The sequence below is a fragment of the Monodelphis domestica genome, chromosome 3 (genome assembly GCF_027887165.1).
Source record: "Monodelphis domestica isolate mMonDom1 chromosome 3, mMonDom1.pri, whole genome shotgun sequence".
Classification (NCBI taxonomy): Eukaryota; Metazoa; Chordata; class Mammalia; order Didelphimorphia; family Didelphidae; genus Monodelphis; species Monodelphis domestica.
In genome coordinates, this window is record NC_077229.1 from 286562290 (window position 1) to 286584082 (window position 21793).

The 21793-nt window shown below is 35.3% G+C and overlaps 1 protein-coding gene across 1 annotated transcript in view; it reads left to right on the forward strand.

Moving 5' to 3' along the window:
* The first annotated feature begins 14250 nt into the window (after positions 1 to 14250).
* DSG4 (desmoglein 4) overlaps positions 14251 to 21793 on the forward strand; it is a 52001-nt gene continuing 44458 nt past the window's right edge. Inside the window, exon 1 of the mRNA XM_003340622.4 lies at positions 14251 to 14426. Within this exon, the coding sequence (XP_003340670.3) occupies positions 14379 to 14426 (48 nt within the window). The 5' untranslated portion in view covers positions 14251 to 14378. The remainder of the gene's footprint in view (positions 14427 to 21793) is intronic.

The following is a 21793-nucleotide window of genomic DNA, read 5'->3' on the forward strand; positions in this document are numbered from 1 at the left end:
AAAATTAAATCTTTAAAAATTAAAAAAAGACTATCCTTCCTAAAGACCTACATGAACTGATACCTAATGAAATAAATAGAACCAGTAGATCATTATACACAGTAAATTAAACATTATGGAATGACCAAATGTAATAGGCTTTGACACTAAACACAATACAATGATCAGGGACAATTCTGAGAGACTTATGAAAAAGAATGCTCTCCCCCTCCAGAGAAAGAAATGTTGGAGTAGAAATGCAGATAAAAACATTATTTATCACTTATTTATTTGGGTATATGATTTGGGGTTTTGATTTTCTGAGATTATTCACTTACAGAAATTAAAAATATGGAAGTGTATTTTGCGTGATGATTCATATATAGCCCAGATTGAGTAGCTTGTTGGCTTCTGGAGGGTGGAGGAGGAACAGAGGAGAGAACATGAATCCTATAGCTTTGGAAAATGTATGTGGAAATTTCTTATTAAAATAAAATAAAATGTAAGAAAACAGACTATCCTTCCTAAATGTCTCTTCCAGGAAAAACAGACCCACTTCAATCAACTATCAAATGTCATAATCTCAAGGCCCCCCACTAACTTAGATTCTTCCCTCTTTTAGATAGTTTCTACTTTATCAATGTTCTTCCTGAAAATTTGTACCCAGAACTGAACAAAATATTTGAGACATGACCTAACCAGGCCAGAGAACAATGGAATTATCACTTTCTTTGTGATGAACACTATACTTTCTGAAAAAAGATTCTGATGAAGAATCATATAATGACCATAGATGGATTGCAGCATTCTTTCTCATTATGATCCACCTACAAGAATTAATGTAAAAAAGAATCATCCAGGAAATGTATCAATAAATAAAGGAAGTATAGTAGTTATGGATTGAAAACCAAAGATAATGGAGGCACAGCCCAAATTTTGCATCAGTAGTCATAAAATGGAAGATCTAGAAGATAACTCATACTTTTTGTATAGATCTTTACAAAGTATATACAGGAAAACATTATCCTTTTTTTTTCCTTTATCTTACTAGACTCTACCTTGTTCTAAATTGTTCAGGCCTTTTTTTATCCTAATTCTATTAGCCAATGTCTTGGTTGTTATATTTCATAGTTTTATGTTATTTTCCAATTTGATAAGTATTCGATCTATGCTTTAAGACAAGTGGTCGCTCAGTGGATAGAGTACTGGCCACCCAGAAAATCTGAATTTAAATCCAAACTCAGACATTTACCAGCTTTTTGATCCCAGGAAAATCACTTAGTTTCTTTTTTGACTAAGTCTCTTGATCTGTAAAATAGGGATAATAATAATATCTACTTCACAGAGTTCTTATGAGAATCAATTGAGGTAATTTTTTATAGGAGTAGAGTTTTACCACTCAATATCAATATCAATTTATCACAATATCATTATCAACACATCTCTTTTTGAGAAGTACCCAAAATTGTTGGGAATGTGGACTAACATTGAAGGATTTGTAAGATATTTCAAAGGAATTTCCTAACCCCAAGTCAGATAATGGTCTGGGACCAAAGATCTCACATGAAAAGAGTAAATCCTAGTCCAAAACCTTCACTGAGTGTGCTTGTCATGGCCTCAGGCTATGCCCAGGACTAAAATAGCATTAGCCCTCCCTTGCAAAGGAAAGTATTTCCCAAAAGAAATACCTCCAGCAGATAGAGGCAGAAAGCAACAGATAGCTTTGAATGATGGGTGTAGCCAAGGACCAGCAGATGGTAGCAGAGAGTAGCTAAAAATCAGAGACCAGCATAAATGAGGTATGGTGCTTCATAGAGTACACCTGACACCCCACGGAGTGTCTCCACCTAGTTAAGGTGATGTGATGTCAGATGGAAGGTTTATATACACAGTCTACCAGAGAGGCAGAAAACCATACAAGGACATCGTCCAAGAACACTAAAGGCCCTGTAGCATCAGATGTGTAAATTGCTACTTATTTCCTGGTTAGGAGAAATTTGAATGACCCTTCTCTAGACCTAAAGCACCTTTCTTCAATGAAGAGCTTTTGAAAATCACAATCAATAGCTCAGCAGCCATAGCTACCAATTCTTGGAGTTCATCTGAAACTGATGACTTCAATTCATCAAGAACACCTAGGCAGTTTGTTGGATTTTGTTTTGGTTTTTTGTTTGTTTCTTTTATCTTTTTTTACTCTTTTCCAGAGAAAATCAAGACCATCTCTTTGGGGTATTCCTCATCTCCCTTTCTCAACTTCTCAAATTCCCTCTACACCTGGAGTTCTAAACCTAGGGTCTATTAACATTTAATTTTTTTTAAAATAGTGTTTCAATATAATTTATTTCTTTTGTATTTTTTTTTATTTTATGCATTGAAAAGGAGACCACTGGCTTCACCAGACTGCCAAAGAGTTCATAGAGGGAGACTCTCTCTCTTTCTCTCTCTCTCTCTCTCTCTCTCTCTCTCTCTCTCTCTCTCTCTCTCTCTCTCTCTCTCTCTCTCTCTGTCTCTGTCTCTCTCTCTCTCTCCCTCTCATTTTCTAACTCTCTGATAATTTCTCAAGCTCCTTTATTAATTCATCATCTATCTCACAACTCTTCTGTATGGATATCTCCAATGGTTTATTTTGTGGTTCTTCTATTTACTATTTCTTCTAGAGTTATCTTGCTCACTTCCTCAGATGCAAATACCAACTCTATTCGTTGACTCTTAAATCTATATACTCAGCCATAGTTACTCCCCTGACCTTCAATACCTGTTGTCTTCTAAATACATCCACTGGTTATATATCAACTTAGATATTCCTAAACCTCAACATATAAAAAACTGAATTCATCTTCCTTAGTAAATATACCCTTCCATCAAACTTCTTTATTTCTTTCTTTAAAAGAAAAAAACTTAACTTCCATCTTGGAATCAATACTGTATATTGGTTCCATATTAGAGAAGCAGTAAGGGATAGGCAATAAGAGTTAAGGGTCACACAGCTAGGAAGTATCTGAGGCTAGATTTGAATCCAGGACCTCCCATCTTTAATCTGCCTCTCAATCCACTTAGTCACCTAGCTGCCCCTAAACATCCCTATTTCTATAAAAACCATCACCACATTCTCAGTTTCCATAAGCTTAGGAATATCTTTTACTTTTCCCTCTTCCTTATCCACAATATCCACTTGGGTTAGCTCTGTTGTATTTTTTAAAAAAAGATAAAAGGCAGGAAGTTTATAACCCCGAGGGAAATTTGGACTTTTGGTATGGAGAGAGGGAAAGAGAGGAGACCCCCCTTCCACAAAGTGGGATACAGGGGGGACAGCAGATGTAATGTGTTGGCTCAGAGAGAGGAGAGGGCGTTTGAAGATTTCCCCTCTTCTGCCTTCCCTCCTTAGCTAAAGCCACTCTCCTAGATTCACTCTTGTCCCTCTTGTCCCCCCTCCACTACTCAAGACCAAAGGGTCTCCCCTTGATCTGTTCACTCACACTCAGCTTGGGGAACAGAGAACTTTTAATGTCAACTCAATCAGGTAATACAAAAGGAATAAAGGGCAGAAAAGAATAGGAAAGTGGGGAAAGGGGGTCCCTTCTCTATCTAAACCCTTTCCCCTCCCTCCTCGAGTTTGGGGGGAACTCAGGCTTTGGCAGCCTGAGCCCACTGAGAGACAGTCAGGTTGACTCACCCCTGGGCAACAGGAGCTGAGGTAAAGTCTGCTCAGGTTTCTCTTCAGAAAGTCCCTTCAATTGGGAAATGTTGGGGGGGGGGGGGATTTCCAGTCACCAGCACAGAATGAGCACAGAATACTCACAAGATCAGTCTGTCCAGAATGGAAGCTTCAATTGGAGTGAAAGAGAAAGATAAAATTGGATTTGTAGGTTAAATATGTTATAAAAATCCTTTAAAGTTATTCTGTAGTGTCTAGTATTAATCTCAGATAACAAGGAGCCCCAAGAGTCTTCTGAGGAACACAGTGACAGTAAGGCAGTAGTCCTAAATGGAAAATACTCCATCATAGAGCTTTTAAAAAAAGCATGCTAATGATCTAAGTTCATGGCAGTGGAAGTAGAATAGAAAGATATGAGAAATAACTGAAAGGCAAAAACACCATGACAAGGTGGTCATATGGATGTAGAGAGAGAAGAAGGCAGGGGAACCACAAAGTTTCTGTAGTGGGATACTACAGAAAGGTAGCACCACTCAACCAATAAGCATTTTTAAAAGCCTGTCATATGTGTCAGGCCCTGTGCTAGGCACAAGGAACATAGACACAAGGGAAGTTTCTGCCCCAAAGGAGGTTATACTCTAGTTGGGAAGGAGAAAGGTTGTTGTTGCTGCTGCTATTGTTGTCACTGGGAGTAAAGTAAGAAGATGATGGCCATTTCTGGGTTACTGAATTCTAGGTGATATCAATGTTTAAATGTCTAGTAGAAAGAAATAAAACTGTGACAGGCAATTGTGCAAGACTAGAGACATCCTTAAGTTACCCACAAAGAGTTCACCAGGGAAGCCAAGGGGATGCATGAGTTCTCTTAAGAATAGAGAATTAAGAGGAGGAGAAAAGGTACCAGACAAGTCCTAGAGGAGCATTGCTCTAGTTAGATGGAGGGGTGGTATGGTTCAAGAAGCTAGAAGTACTCTGACCATCTATTTCCTCATCTGCATAATGAAAGAGCTAAACCTGATCATACTTAAAATCCCTGCCAGTCTCACAATTCTATACATCCACACAAAACCGAGTAGTCTGATATCATAGAAATCAAGGGGAGAAAAGTTTCAGTAACAAGGAGGTAGTCAAAAGCTCCAGAGATATCAAAGAGAACCTGGACTCAAAAAACTGTCTTATTCTTCTGACTTCTTTAGGAGATGGTTGTTTTGTTGTTGTTGTTGTTGTTGTTGTTTTTAACTGTGGTACGCAATTAACTCAGAGGCAGCTGAGTGGCACAGTGGATAGAGTGCAGAGCCTGGAATTAAGAAGACTCATCTTCCAGAATTCAAATCTGACCTCAGATGCTTATTAGCTTTGTGCCCCTAGGTAAGTCACTTACCCCTGTTTGCCTTAAATTTCCTCATCTGTAAAATGAGCTAGTGAAGGAAATGGCTAATCCCTCCAGTATTTTTGCCAAGAAAACCCCAAATGGGATCAAAAGAGTAGGTCACAACTGAAAATGTTTGGACATGTAATTAACTTACCTCTTCACAAGCTGTACTAACTAAGAAGCAGACAGTAGTTCTAAACAGAAAATACTCCATCATATAAGGATTTTTTCCAACAGAGAAGTTATTAGCTTCTTCTCAAGAGCCAAAGATATATGATTCAGATTAATCTGAAGAGGCACTAAGTATACTGGGAAAAGCACTCTGTTCTTGGTCTGTCACATTCCTTCTAGCCCGAAATATATAATTCTATGACCTCAAGTATAGCCAGTAGAAGTTAGACTTTTGTGAAATGATTTTGGGTTTCCAGGAAATCTCATAATTTTTATCCCACGTTTCTGCCACATAGCTCTTAAAATCCTGTTAGAGATTCATTCCTTTCAGAAAGTCCCCTTTTAAAATGTGACTTTAAAATTAATTAAACTCCTAAAACATGCTTCATTCATTTTCTGTAGATGGATTTTTATCAGATCACTGTTTTTTGGAATCTGGACATCACAAGAACATTGGAAAACTGGGGGAAAGTAAGAGGAATAGCTTAAATAGAGAGAATGGGGAGGGGGAGACAGATCACAGATGAGAAAGAAGAGCACTGAGAGATGAAATGGGAGGTGCCAAAGAAACAAACCTCATTGACTTCAAAATTTAGCCCGACCCTGCCAGTGACCCTGCCAGGAATAATAAACAAACACATATCAGATTGTGGACTCTGATGCCTCTCTTGATTGCCATGACCTGTAGGTCTGGATCAGGAGTCATGGTATTTCTCCATGTCAGGCTCTGAGATAAGATCAGCTCACCAGTAGGATACCAGGTGTAGCACAGATCCCAAAGTTATTGAATTCTCAACTGGATTCAACGGTGTGTAAGTTTGGTTTAGGATATAAACTAAAATTATCCTCGTGGTATTAACACCAACCATCCTTGAAAAAATTTGCCTAATCTTTTGTGCCTGCTACCACTCACTGTTTTCTGTCTGTCTCCTGCCATAAACCAACTGGCTTCATGAAGAGACAGGATGTTTATCTTTGGGGCCATTATCTCAAATTGTGCAGACAGACGAGTATTCACAGCCACTGCTCTAGGTCAAAAACAACACAAGCTTTCTTGTTTACATGCCAGACCTTCTCTTCAGACCTGTGCAAATGAAAGCCTTTATGTGTGCATCATCTCACAAAACCATTTGACTACCAAAGCTTAGGATCATGAGGGTTTTATATTTTATTCCTTTTTCCTTCTAACATCTAAATAGTCTTTAAGACCAGTATTGGTCCTTCAAAAGCAAAGATCTCTTGCCAGGAGTCCCCAAATGCTGCATCACAAATAGTATCAACCAGGTAATCAAGAAACATTTATTGAGTATACTATAAACATTCTATGTGCCAAACACTAAACTTTGTAGTTGTTGTAATCATTCAATCATTTTGGTCATCTTCAACACTTAGTGACCCCATATGGAGTTTTCCTGACAAAGATACCATGGAATGGTTTGATGTTTCCTTTTCCAGCTCATTTTATGATGCAGAAACTGAGACCAAAAGGGTTAAATTACTTGCCCATGATCAAATAGCTAGTAAGTATATGAGGCTGAATTTGAATTCAAACCTTCTTGACTACTGGTCCCTAACACCTATATCACCTAGCTGTTCTAGTCATAAATATAGAAACAAAAATAAAATAGTTCTTGCTCTTAAGGATCTTATATTACATTACACAGAGTGATATTCCAAATGCTAACTAAAGGACAGATCTAAAAAAATTGTCAATATATTTGAAGAGTTCTCATGAATAATTTTTAAAAAGGATTATACTTATCTTGCTTGTCACAAGAGCAAAGAACTAGAATTTGCTGCAAAGTAAAGTTGATAAACTTTGCTAAAATATTAAGGTTTTCTTTGCTATAAGGAAAAAAACACCAAAAATTTGGAGATGACCAAAAGCAAAATGGATTATTTCAGCAAGTAATAGTTACCTTCTTAATGAGGACTCTCCAACAAAGGCATCATCACATCTAGCATAATATTCATTGGGAATATTTTTTTAAAATATATTTATTTGTTTGTTACATTAAAGTTTCTGGGTATCTCCCTACTCTCCCAGCACCAGAGAAGGCACCATTTGACAAAAAAAGTATATATAAAACTATATCTTAGAAATAGAGGGTGATGACATAAATAAATTAAGGGTGCAAAAACAGTGTACCTGCCAGACTTATTGGATAAAGGAAGAATTTATGATCAAACAAGATATAAAGAATGTAGTAAGACATAAAACAAATTACTTTGACTAGATTAAAAACTTTGACTAGGTCAAAAGGGTTTTGCACAAACAAAACCAATGCAACCAAAATTAGATGATAAATAACAAAGTGGGGAAAACATTTTATAGCAAGTTCCTCTGGCAAAGACCTCATTTCTCAAATATATAGAGAACTGAGACAAATTTCTAAGAATACAAGTCATTCCCAAATAATAAATGGTCAAAAGATATGAACAGGCTGTCCTCAAATTAAAAAATAAAGGCTATGTTTCGACAAATTTTTAAATGCTCCAAATTTCTATTAATTCTAAAAATACAAATTAAATTGCTCTAAGGTGCCTCTTCATACCTTAGATTAGTTAATATGATGAAAAAGGAAACAATAAATGTTGGAGGTGTAATGAGGGATTATTTATATGGTAAATGATAACTAAAGATCAGGGCAGTTAATCTTCCTTCCTCCCTTCCTCCCTTCTTCCTCCCTTCCCCCTTCTTTCTTCCCTCCCCTTCTTGTTGTTCTTCTATTTGTCTCTTTAAATCAACTCAAGGTGAGTTTTATGATTTCTCAAATAAAATACTGTTTCTCTTCCCTAAATTAAGTAAAGGGGTTTATTGAGGAAGAAAGGAAAGATAAGAAATGGAGGGAAAGAGTTTTGGGGGTTTCCCTAATACTAGAGTGAGTGTTAGGATGGAGGATGGTGGAATATAGTTCAGTTTGGGGAAATTGGCTGACAGGTCTGGAAGTTTAGTTACTGTATCACAACAGAGCAAATGAGAGAGAAAGTGAGCTGGACTTTGTTCTTCTTTCTTCTGTCCCCAAGCCAAGAGACTTCTCTCCTTCCTGTCTCCAAAAGCCAGAGAGTCTTGACCTTTTTTGTCTTCAAAGCCAAAGACTTCCATTGGTCTAATTTTTTCTTCCAACTTTTTCTCCTAGTCACATTCCAAATCAGAATGTTCTCCTTTTGAATTACAGTTCAGCAGTCCCAGCTATTCCAGCTTTGTTGCAGGATTTTCCAATTTCTTTCTTCCACAGAGGGGCTATGGGAAAATTGGGACACTAATATAATGTTGGTGATGCTCTGAACTGAAACAACCATTCTAGAGGGCAATTTGGAACCATGTTCAAAGTGTCTTCAAACTGTGCATTCCCTTTGACCTAGCAATACCACTACTAAGTCTATATTGAAGAGTTCAAAGATAGGGGGAAGGACCTATTTGTATAAAAATATTTATAGCTGCTCTGTGATAACAAAGAACTAGAAACTAAGGGGATATCCCTCAATTGGAGAGTGACTGAACAAATTGTGGCATATGATTGTAATGGAATGCTATTGTGCCATAGGAAATGATGGAGAGGATGATCATTAAAAAAAAAACAACTTAGAAAGACATATGAAGCAATGCAAAGTGAAGTGAGAAGAACCAGAACATTATATACAGTAAAAGCAATAATATATGATGATCAACTGTAAATAACAACTATTATTGGCAATGCAAGGATCCAGGACAACTGCAAGAGACTCATGATAAAAAAAGGCTATCCCCCTCCATAGAAAGAACAGATGGAATCTGGATGCAGATCAAAACATACCATTTTTCACTTTGTCACCTTCAGGAGTTTTTTTTTTCTTCTATAAGCTACATATGTCTTCTTTTAAAAGATGATGATCTCATAATTAGAGAAATATAAATCAAAACAACTCTGAGGTATCACCTCTCAACTAACAGATTGGCTAACATGACAGCAAAGGAAAGTAATAAATGTTGTGGGGGATGTGGCAAATTTTGGACACTAATGCATTGGTGGTGGAGTTGTGAACTGATCCAACCTTTCTGGAAGGCAATTTGGAACTATGCCCAAAGGACCCTAAAAGACTCTTTGATCCAGTCATAGCACTGCTGGGCTTATACCCCAAAGAGATAATAAGGAAAAATACTTAAACAAAAATATTTATAGCTGCACTCTTTATTATGGCAAAAAATTGAAAAATGAGGGGGTGCCCTTTGATTGAGGAATAGCTGAACAAATTGTGGTATATGTTGGTGATGGAATACTATTGTGCTCAAAGGACTAATGAACTGGAGGAGTTCTATGTGAACTGGAAAGAGCTCCAGAAAGTGATGCAGAGTGAAAGGAACAGAAACAGGAGAATGTTGTACATAGACACTGATACATTAGGCACAATCACTAGCAGCAATGCAATGATCCAGGACAATTCTGAGGGACTTATGAGAAAGAACACTATCCACATCCAGAGAAAGAATTATGGGAGTAGAAATGCAGAAGAAAAACATTTCCTTGATCATATGGTTCAATGGGAATATGATTGGGGATCTGGACTAAGTGATCACTCTAATGCAAATATTAATCATGTGGAAATAGGTCTTGATCAATGATACATGTAAAACCCAGTTAAATTGGCTACAGGAGGGGAGAGGGAGAAAGGGAAAGAAAGAATGCAAATCATGTAACAATGGGAAAATATTCTAAATCAAATAAATAAATAATTTTGGGAGAAAAATAAATGAATAAAAACATGATGAACATGGAAATATGTATTGAATAATATCATACATATAATATATAGCATATTACCTGCTATCTCAAGGACAGGGGAGAAGAAGGGAAGAAAAGAACTTGGATCAGAAAGTGTCATAAAAACAAGCATTAAAAATTATATGTACATGCAATCTGGAGAAGAAAAATACAATAAAATTTTTAACTATATTTTTCTTGTTTCTACGTATCAGTTCTTTCTCTGGAAGAGAAAGTTATTATTATTATTATATATTATTATAAGTCATACACAAGTTATTCTTTAAACACTGGTTTTGTATGTAATCTATTATTCTAATCATTTTATTCTTTTTTTATTTCATCTAGATCTGTCCATATTTTTAAAAAATTAACCAGTTCTTCATTTCCTACAGAGCAGTAATATTCCATCATATTCATATGCCACAACTTGTTTAGTCATTTCCCATTTAACGGGAAGCCCCTCAATTTATAGTTCTTTGCTACCCACCACAAAGAGAACTGCTTTAAGTATTTTTAAAACATAGAGGTTATTTTCCTTTTCCCCTGATTACTGTATACCACAATAGTGGTATTGCCAAGTTAAAGGACATACATAATTTCATAACTCTCTGGGCATGATTTCAAATTGCTCTCCACCATGGTTGGATCAGTTCACATTTCCAAACGTGGGAATAAAATATATCTAAATAAAATATATTGGAGATTTCAAAGGAATTTATAATCATGTATAGTCATAGACCTCCCTTCCACTCAGATTATGTGAATACACTTCAGTAATTGGACGGGCCTACCACCTAAGTATTCAAGTAGAAAAAGTATGTATTGCCAATCCATCACTTTATTACATGGCACTGACACTTTAGATAAAAGTTTTATGCAAATAGTAGCCACTGGGCATTATTATGCAATATATTAGCATGTATCTCCTAAATATTTATCATGAAAGTGCTAGTGTCTTTGAAAGAAAACAATTTATATCATTTGCAAAGAAAATCCCAAATGGGGTCACAAAGAGTTGAACATAACTGAAAAAGACTGAAGAATCTATATCAGAAAGTAAATGAGTCTAGGACAATTGCAACACAAACACTGGAATGTGACTTTTATGATTAAAACTAGCTAAGCTAATAAGGCAAAGAAAAGTGGGGGAATAAGAACTTTGACACAAAAGAAGAAAACAAAAACATATACAAATCTAGCTGATGTTTGGGATGTGGATGGACAGGGAGGGGATAGAAAACTTGAAAAGGCTTCTGACCAGAATACTCTTATAATAGAAGGTAACCATAGCAACATATAACCAATTCTTCTTCTTGCTTCCTTCTCCCTCATCTAGTGTAATTCATGAAAGATAAATGTACATATGATGTGGTTCCACTGAAATTGTGAGTAAGAATTTTGTTCATTTTGACTATGTTGGTGTTCTGGATATGGTTACTAAAAACTATATAAACCCAAGATGTGATTATTCTTACAAATAATATTGCCAATATTTCTTCATCCTAATACTACTTCATTTGAAATGGAATTCATTCACAAATTCAGGAGGCACTTAACTGTTTGGGACACTATTTTCTGAGACAAGTTAGGAAATCACTCCTAATCTTGAATGCTCTCACCTTAGTTAGGCACATCCTATTGCTCCAAACAATGGCAATACTTTTGGTACCACTCAAAATGACTATGTTAAACATCTATGCAAAGTTACCAAACCAATTAAATTCAACAAGATTCCATTAAATCCTCACTATAAAAAACCTGAGCACTCTGTCACAGCACATAAAGACAAAAATAAGGTGATACCTACCCTCCAGGAATTTATATTCTACCTGGACCCACTGGAATTTATCATGGATCATAAAATCTTAGATCTGGAGACACCAGAGGCTATCTAGCCCAACCCAAAACACAAGATGAATCTACTTTACAACAATAATAGCAAATAGTCTTCAGTAATAGAGAACCTATTGAGGCAACCTAGTCCATTTCTGGACAACTCTAACTGTTTAGATGGTTTCACTTCTTCAAAGTGAACTTCAAAGCTGCCACACCTTATGAACCATCCAATTTCAGCCAAGTCATTGTCTATACTGGTCCCGTTGGATAACACAATCTATCCCAATTCTGAACATGGATACAGGCTATTCACTCCAACCAGAAACATTTTCAAATATAGCCAGTCAAGCTGTTTTCTCTACATAATTCTGGGCTTTCCGATCTAACGTCTGTAACTATCTGAATTATGACTGAATTTTTCATTTTAAATCAACTATTTGTTACTATGTGTACAACACCTAAATGATGCCTCTACCTATGAATTAGTTTCTTTTTTATATTTTAAAATAATACCTTTTCCTCATTAATAAATGTGTCCATTATCTTACTCTTTTATTTTAGGAAACATTGTCAATCCTCTAATTATTTTAACTTTCCTCCCTCAAATGTATACACCTCTTTATAGTGAAAGATTCCCAGAAGACAGTACAGCATTGTAAGTACATTCTTCTACAAATAAAGAGAATGCTTTGTTACTCAGCAAAGGAACTTAAAAGAGAGGATATACAAAGGTCTCTGAAAAACCCCAATCAATGAATACTAGCAATTAAAGAACATTCAACTTTGTTTTCATGGTAACATTTCTGTTTCTTTTGGTGTCGGGTTGTACATTTTTTCCTATACAAACACTGTATAGCCTTCTAAATTTGTAGTAACAGGAGAAAATTCACAGACACCTCAGATGGTTTTCAAAATTCCTATCTTGTGATTCTCTGCTTGCTTTTACCAAAATAGTACTTATCAAGGTCATGGTAGCTTTTTTCCCTTCAAAACTCCATCATGGATAGGAGAAGAATTTATGAACAAACAAAAGAGCCTTGTGAAATATAAAATGAATAAATTTTAATATATTAAATCAAAGTGTTTGTACTAATGAAACTAATTTAGCCAAGCTAAAAAGGAAAGCAGTAAGTTGGGGGAGATTATAATGGTTTCTTAGATGGAAAGGTCTCATAACTAAAATATATAGAGTACTTTATCAAATATATAAGAATATGAGCCATTCACCAATTGATTTATTAAATGATCAAAAGATATGAAAAGATAATTTGTGAATGGAGAAATCAAGGCTATATATAACTATATAGAAAATGTTCTAAATTATTGATTAGAAAACTACATTCAAAACAACTCTGAGATATCATTTCATACCTATCAGATTAGCTAAACAAGTTGTGGCATATGAGTGTGATGGATTATTGTTGTGCTATAAGAAATAACAAATAGGTTAACTTTTGTAAACATGGAAAGACCTACATGGAGTTATGAAGTATGAAAGGAACAGAATAAGGAGAACATTATATACAGCAACAGAAATATTCTTGGAAGAATGACCTGTGAATGCCCACATGCAAAGAAAGAACTGATAAATAGAAATAAGTAGAGTATTATATATGCTTATATCATTTTTGTCTAATGATGCCTTCTCTAATGGGAGGAAAGGAAGTAAGGAGGGAGCTAACTATCTTAATATTTTAATTGTTACAAACAAATGAATAAATATGTTTAAACCACATCATGAAGAATGAAGAAATATTTTATTTTCATAGGACCATGAATTTATACATATGAAGATACTCCTTTTAAGACAATTTAGTTTATGTGATACCAACACGGTTTAATTATATGGTCAAAACAAAAAGAACCTAATATGGGATTATAACTTCTAGTGAAATCATAAGTCTTTTGACATAGCTGGTTATTTCATATAGTCTATGTTTACAACCTATGGAATGAAGCTTACCTATATGTTCATGGAAAAAATAAATCAGACACCGTGTCATTTACTATACAAGTTTCGCTTCCAGTTCCTTTTCCTGGCAATACATTGTCAGTCTGGTACCCCTTGACCTAAGGAAGACAAATGACTATAGAATTTCCTAGGACATACACCTTGTTCTTTAAAGTTGGTACTCTGGTAGATATGTGTATTTGTAGACAGTATATATAATTTTGCTTTTTTAATGTTGGCAATAAGAAGAAACCTACTAATTTTATTCAAGATGATGATAGGTACTAGCATTTTAATTATTTTTCATGTTGTGAGTAATTTATTATTCATTGGGTATCTTCCCTGTAAATCTTGTCCTCACTCTGTAAAATTTTCTCTTTGGTGTCCAACAAAGGGTTTCATTGCAATAAGAAGCAAGGTGTGTCTATGCTTTTACCTGGAGCAATAACGATGCAAGTCTTTCAGACCAGCCCTGGGGTTTGGGGTGGGGAAACAGAGTCATTATAGAGCATCTATAGTTTTTCACCCAGAGGAAGTCAGAATGAGCTCTGATGCCCTCCTGGAAAAACATCATTAAGCACACCATCCTCTTCAGCAGGACACAACATCCAGGTGCCCAGATCAAAATTGAAAATTATTTGGATTTGTATGTAGGAGAAATCAGAAGCAATGGACTGGCTCCTTTTCAGAACTATCGGAATTCTACTCATTTTAATGGTAAGTAGAAATTAATAGGGGGAAAATACTTTTGATATCTGCATCCTTCAGCTCAGTCAATTGTCTTCATTTTCAGAATTTGTTCAATATTCATTCTCTTTCTGAAGGGTAACTTTCACTCCTAGAGGAACAAAGAAACTCCTAAGAATACTTCCTTTATGGAGGGTCTATGAGGCTGTAACGTAGTAGAATAATAAAGTTTTTGCTGGATTCTACTTAGAAGTCATTTTTAGCATGAACTATACTTAAAATTCAGATTATTATGGAAATGTTATACTCTTAAAAATGTAACTGGGGACTTTTAAAGTAAATATTTGCAAAGAATATGCACAGTAAATATTTCATGCCAAAGAAAAAATATCAATTTGGGAAATTACTTTGATCCTCTTTCAACCCTGAAATGTTGTTTTACAAAGTAAATTTGGGATCTCTTAAGCCATATGAATAGTTGCCTTCATATTACTTCAGTTTTCTTCTTTTAGCTTATAAACAAATATATAGTTATATTTTTAAATGTCCATCATTACAAAACAATATTCCAGTTTCAGGAAGGAATGCCATTATTTTTATAGATGAGATTTTCATTTTATAATTATGAAAAAGGCAAAATATTAGTGTTGTATATTATAGTTATAATCACCTTTCAGTCATTGTATGCTTTATAGGAAGTGTCATGAATAAACTTTCCTTGTATATTCTACATAACTTATGTATGTAGTTGAACTGTTAAGTGATATAAATAATCATTACACATTTTATATTATTTATTATTCCTAAATTTTCTCTACCTATCTTTGTTTTAATGAATTTTAGGTTGAAGACAAAGTACTGACCCCTTTAAAGAATATTTTTTAAATAATTCAATTAGAGTGATAGGAGAAATGTTATTATTCTAAAATTAGCTTGTATAGATCTCAAAAAAGATTTTTGAAGAAAGTAGGTTGTTTTTAGAACATATTAAGGAATGGAGAATCCTAGTTTCCCACTCGTTAAAGAAAGACCTGCTTATTTATACCATGTGTTTGGGAAGCACTGTAAAAACCTTATGATCTGGCAAAGAAAAAAGGTATGATTAAAATTAATGGGCATAGAAGCAGGCATTATGCCAAGTTATGTTAAGAATATATGCAACTTCTCAGTATTTGGGGTCCTACTTATGTTTATTTACATAGCAAATGATCAACTTCTCATCTTTGAGGAAAGACAGGATGAAATGCTAAATAAATATGATAAATAATCAAAAAATAAATGTAAACTGTCTTTTAGTCATAAAATTAAAAAATACATAGGAAGCTACTTTCTCTAAACCCTAATTTCTTCATCTATAAAGTGAAAGATTTAGACTCAATATTTTCTATAATTACTTACAGTTCTAATCCCTGTTTTTTTTTCTATTTTTTCATTTTAAAGGCATAGTAGTTCAGTTATAATGCTGGTAATAAGTTTTTGTGGGCTATCCTGAGAGTTTAACTATAATTTGTAATAAGATTTCTACAAGAAAATGTATTCCAAGTTCCTAAGTGAAGTGGCCTGTCTTGGAAAGTTGTAGGTTTGTTCTCAGATGAAGATTTGGTGACCTCTTTACAAATGATCTATTCAAAGGTATATTCTTGTTCAGTTATGTGTTCGACCAGATGGAGTTTAGAAAATTAGTAAAGCTTGTTCTGTCTAGGATTTATCCATCTCCTCCAAAAGTTTTTCAGAGTTGAAAGTTAATAATCATATTTTGCTATAGGCAAATTATTATCATTTCTAAAATTGAGGGGGGAAGCATTTTAATATATTTACTTTTGGGTTCAAAACAGTGCACAAAACCTCATGAAAGGACTACTGATTCTATATTCTGCAACCCCTAGACCAGAGATGTCAAATACACAATCTACCCTCACGGGACTCATAACCATCCATACAACTGCAAAAGCAGATTAAAATATAATTGAAAAACACTTAAAAAACTAAATTAAAAGTACACTAAAAACATAGACAATATTGATATGTAGTTTACTAAGTCAATATGTACCTGTAAGGATTTGTATGTACAATTTAGTCACCCTTATTTCTATTTGTTTGATGTCACTTCCCTAATAGTTTCTATTTCAATGTTTTATTTTCAAAATAGCAATCATGCAGGTATATCAAAGTTTCTAACCATAAATATAGGAGATAAAATGACTTTTTAAAAGTTAATCATGAGTTTTTACAATGGTATGGAAGGAGATGTAGGAGAAAGGAAGAGTCGGCAAAATCAAATTATAATGTAATAAGAATTTATCCAGCCCCAAGGTGAATATTTCTAGTATCAGAACTTCTGTTCATAGGAACATAAATTTGGATCTGGAAAGGACCTGAGAGATCTTTTACTCCACCCCCTCATTTACCCTTGAAGCAATTTGGGCATGGAGAAGTGATTTACCCAATGCAGGTAAAGTAAAGAAGTGGCAGGACTATGATTTGAACCCAGATCTCTCTTTTATATCAAACTGAGCATTCTTTTCCTTGCATCTTATTGCCTTGCCATCAGTGGAGGCTCATCAAGTATAGCTTTTATCATTTGAATCTGAAGTAGTCATCCTCCTGGAAACCAAACCTGCAAGTAGGAGTAGAGTGGGCAACCTACAGATGTGCTCCAATTCTACCACCATTTGCCCCAAGGTAGTAGACAGAGTATAAACTCACAGGTAAGCCCTGCACAGGGTGTATTTTGGAAAGAGGCAGAATGGCCCTTACTATAGTCAGACAAAGTGAAATAATGGCTACACCATGCCATAATACAAACTGAGTCATACAACCTGAAAAATATTGAGAGTGAAGAGTCAAGAACTGATTAGTTTCCACAACAACAAACCTTTACTTCTACCTTGCCACTATAAGAGGGTACTGCAGACTTCAAAAGCAGCACAGAAAAAGAGATATTACCAGTGACCACTTAGTTCAACATTAGAATTCAAGATGGAGACACTTAATTTTCTCCCATAGGCTTGATATTACATGTTGCTATCCACCTTTCTGAAATAGAAAATGACGTTTTCTGACTTGTCCTTCAGTAGAAAGGATTAAATACAGGTTTGCTCTTCAGACATTGGAGGAAAGGGTATTTCCTTGCCTTCAGTGTGAAAATGTTTCTAATTATCTGTAAGTAATTCTGTAGTAAAGGGGGTTTGGGAGCCAATTGAGCAGTGACTTTTCCCTCAGGGTGGTCTTTGTACAAGCACATTTCACGTTAATAGCCCTTTTATTAAATGGCTAATCTTCTCTTCTCCTAGGGACTTGTTAGATTGTTTAGTACAATGACAGCTCCCATTTTTATCATACTTCAGGGTTTACAAATACAGCCTCCTAAGGTAAAGCAAGTGCTGCAATCACTCCCATTTTTCAAATGGAGAAGATAAGTGATTTGCCTCAGGTCACAAAACTTGTAAGGCTAAATTCTGGGACTCAAACCCAAATTTGCCACTTCCACTCACAGGGCTTGTACCATGGTATTACACTGTTTCTACTTCTACAGCGGCTAAATTCTCTTGAACTTTCTTTTGTAATTCCATTTTCTAATTCTTGGAAAGTTAAGTTTTGCCCACCATTGGGTTTTCCATTGGATTGGATATTACTTTAGTTTTTACATTACTATGGCAGTCATCACAACCAGTAAGATTCCAGGACTTTTCCGCTTTAACAACCATTTAATTGTCTAATATGTTCAATATCTTTTGCTTGGCTCTGGGGAAGACACAAAGATAAAAGTTGTTGAATAAAAATCACCAATGATTAAAACCATATAGAACAGGTATGTAGCATGTTTCAAGATCAATGTAGAATGAAAGAAGTTATTTGGGAGAGGCACTGTAGGGGTGTGTTGAAAATGAAAATATTACTACCTTTGTAGTTAGTCTTTTGATTGAACTTTTTCCCCTGTTCATTAAGATCCAAATCAAAGACCATTTGTGCATCATTAGAGTTCCTACTAACCTGGGAGTGGCTGTCCTTTAAGCCTGATGGGTACTCTGTATAATATAGATGCCAACCACAAAGAAATACTTTGAACAGAAGTATGACTGTGACTTAAACCAATAAAAAAGCAGGCTACTGGAAGACAGAATGGTGTTCTTTCTGTATTATCTGATGATATGGGGTGTGTCACGTCTTGCTCTTTCAAAGATCCTTGGACACATACATGTTAAAGTCTTCATTATCTCAACTAACTATATGCTCCAAAACTGGTTACTGATTAGACACAAGGGCATTATGTCTAAGCTTTGAGATTTATTTTCTTAATGAATTTTTAATTAAAATTTTTAACTCAGGGAATGCTATGATTTATATACAGTGTCCTAGAAAGTATCACAGCAGGCATAGCTAACTATAAACAGGATTTGGTTGAAACCTAGACCTTTCCTGGTGATGGAGGATGCAAAACAGACATTCCACATCCATCAGATAAGCATCTGAGTCAATACAGCACTTATGGCTGACATCTTGTCTACAATGATCACAAGAACTTCAATCAGATATTCTGTTTCTTAGAAAGTCTAGCAAGCAGAAGTTTGGTATGCAGCTATTTCTCTATTTTAAGTAGAAAACACACCAACTAAATTTGAGGCCATACTACACTACAATGATAGTTTTCACATAGATCAAGTAGATGGTCCAGTGGTTAGAGGGCCAAGCCTGGAGTCAGGAAAACTCATCTTCCTGAGTTCAAATCTGTCCTCTAGTATTTCCTAGCTATGCAAGCCTGGGAAAGTTACTTAATCCCATTTGCCTCAGTTTCCTCAACTAAAAAATGAACTGAAAAAGGAAAGGACAAACCACTCCAGTATCATTGCCAAGAAAACCCTACATGGGGTCGCAAAAAGTCATTCACAACTAAAACAACTAAACAATAATAAAAGGGTTCACATACTCACCCTAAGTAAGTAACAATATGAGTCAGGTAAATAGCAAGGAAGGTCCATTTCATTTAGTTCTCTGCAGGGTATTTTCTAATGTGCAGAGTAATGAATGTCAATAGGCTGGTTGGATTTTTGCTTTAATTTAAAAGAATTCTCAGCTTTAAATGTTTATAGGAAACATTTTTCTGTTCACTTCAATATGTTTTACAAAGAGGTATTTGTCGTATCCATGTACAGTATAGGGAATTTTTCTTTCATTCTCTCACTAAAAGGTTATAACTCAAGTTATCCATATCAACCAACATTCCCAAAATGTTATTTAGAATCATGGTAGATTCAGAAAGCATTGATATCAATCAACAGCAAGGAGCAGGTACCATCTTTGGTATCCCTAGGGCACACTGCTTGGTTCATGGTGGGTGCTTAATAAACGTTTCATGATTAATTGACTGACTTATTTAGTACCTGCTATATCAGATCCTGTGCCAAACACAGGCTATATATAAATATAAAAAAAAGAAACATTTCAGGACCTCAAGGAGCTTATATACCACTGCAGTGATTAAACACACACACACACACTCACATATACAGAGGCAGAGAGAGAAAGAAACAGAGGCAGAGAGAAACAGAGACAAGAGGCAGAGACAGAGAGAGAAATAGGCAGAGACAGACAACAGAGACAGAGACAGACAGAGACAGAGAAAGAAACAGAGGCAGACAGACAGAGAGAGATAAATAAATATAATATATACAAAATGAATACAAAGTGATTTTGAGAGAGACTAACAACTAGGGGAATCAAGGGAGGCCTCTTGAAGGAAGTAACTGTAACAAAAATTTAAAGAGAGCTGGGAGTTCTAAGATGAAAAAGTGAAAGAGGGGAGCATTTAAGTGGAAGATGGAATGTTGTATCATAGAGAAGGCCAAGTGGGCCAGATTGCCTGGAACATGGAGGTCAAATACCAAATGTACAAGGAATCAAAGAAAAACAGCTTCTTCTTAAAACTCATTTTGATCTCAATATCAGCAAATACTTTACACATTGGATCACTTGGATGGTGTCAGGGTTACTAATCAAAGAAATTTTTTTTCATTAGAAGTCATCAGAGATAACTGGATTGTAAAACCTTACTGTACTTCCATCACTTTATTTATTTTAATTGCTGTTAATTTTGAAATCACAAAGAAAATGTTTAAACAAAAGGGGAAACGTGTATACTTTTGCCATCTGTGCATTTCACAAGAGTAATATGTTTCAATTCAATTTGTGGTATCAGAGATCTTACGCTAAAAGGAACCTCAGAGGTCATTTAGTCCAATTTCCTATTTTACAGATAAAGAAAGACCCATAAAGGTTTAAGTGAATTGCCCAAGGTCACAAAAGTACTGTGTGGCAGTCAATACTTGAACTCAGGCTCTTTCCTCTGTACCATGCTGACATCACATATCTTTTTCAAAAATAGCATTCAGGAATGTTTGGTAACATCACCGTGGCACATAGTGAGTTTCACATCTGAGCTTCTCAACACCAGTCAGATGGAAGCAGGGTGAGATTTATCCTTTGATGTGAGGGCAGATCTAGGATCAATGAGTGAAGGTTATCAAGGGACACATTCTAGGAGAAACCTTCCAAAACATAGAGGCATTCATAAATGGGATGAGCAGCTTTCAGAGAAGTGAGTTTGTCATTATTGAAAGTCACTGATCAGAGACAAAGTAAGCATTTATAAAGAAGAGTATGAAAAGTATGAAGGAAGCTATGAGGAGTGACTAGAACCAGACCTAGAGATGGGAAGTCCTGGGTTCAAATGTGGCCTTAGACACTTCCTAGCTATGTGACCCTGGACAAGCCACTTAACTACAATTGCCTCACCCTTATTACTCTTCTGCCTTAGAGACAATATACATGGTATTGATTCTAAGATGAAAGGTAAGAGTTTAAAAAATAAAAATATTAGAGAGAAGATACTCACTTCAGGTATAGTGTCCCTAGACAAACTCAGAATTCTTTTCCTATCCAAAGATGATATGATTCTTTGACTTACATAGAGTACATATTAATCTATATATTTAGGAGGTCACAATAAAATTCTATACATTTATAACATTACATTGTTTTAAAGCATTAGAAACCTTACCATAAAATATGGATTTCAAGGGTAGCTGGGTAGCTCAGTAGATTGAGAGCCAGGACTAGAGATAGGGAGGTCCTGGGTTCAAATTTGACCTCAGATACTTCCTAGCTGTGTGACCCTGGGCAAATCACTTAACTCTCACTGCCTAGCCCTTACCACTCTTCTGCCTTGGAACCAATACATAGTATTGATTCTAAGATAGACGGTAAGGTTTAAAAAAAACATGGGTTTTCGCTTGAATTTCAGATCTCAATGACTTTGGAGAATGGATATGTAGCTTCTCTATAGGGTTTAAATATCCTAGGTAGCATTACTTTTGGACTAGAGCAATGAAACTGAGAAA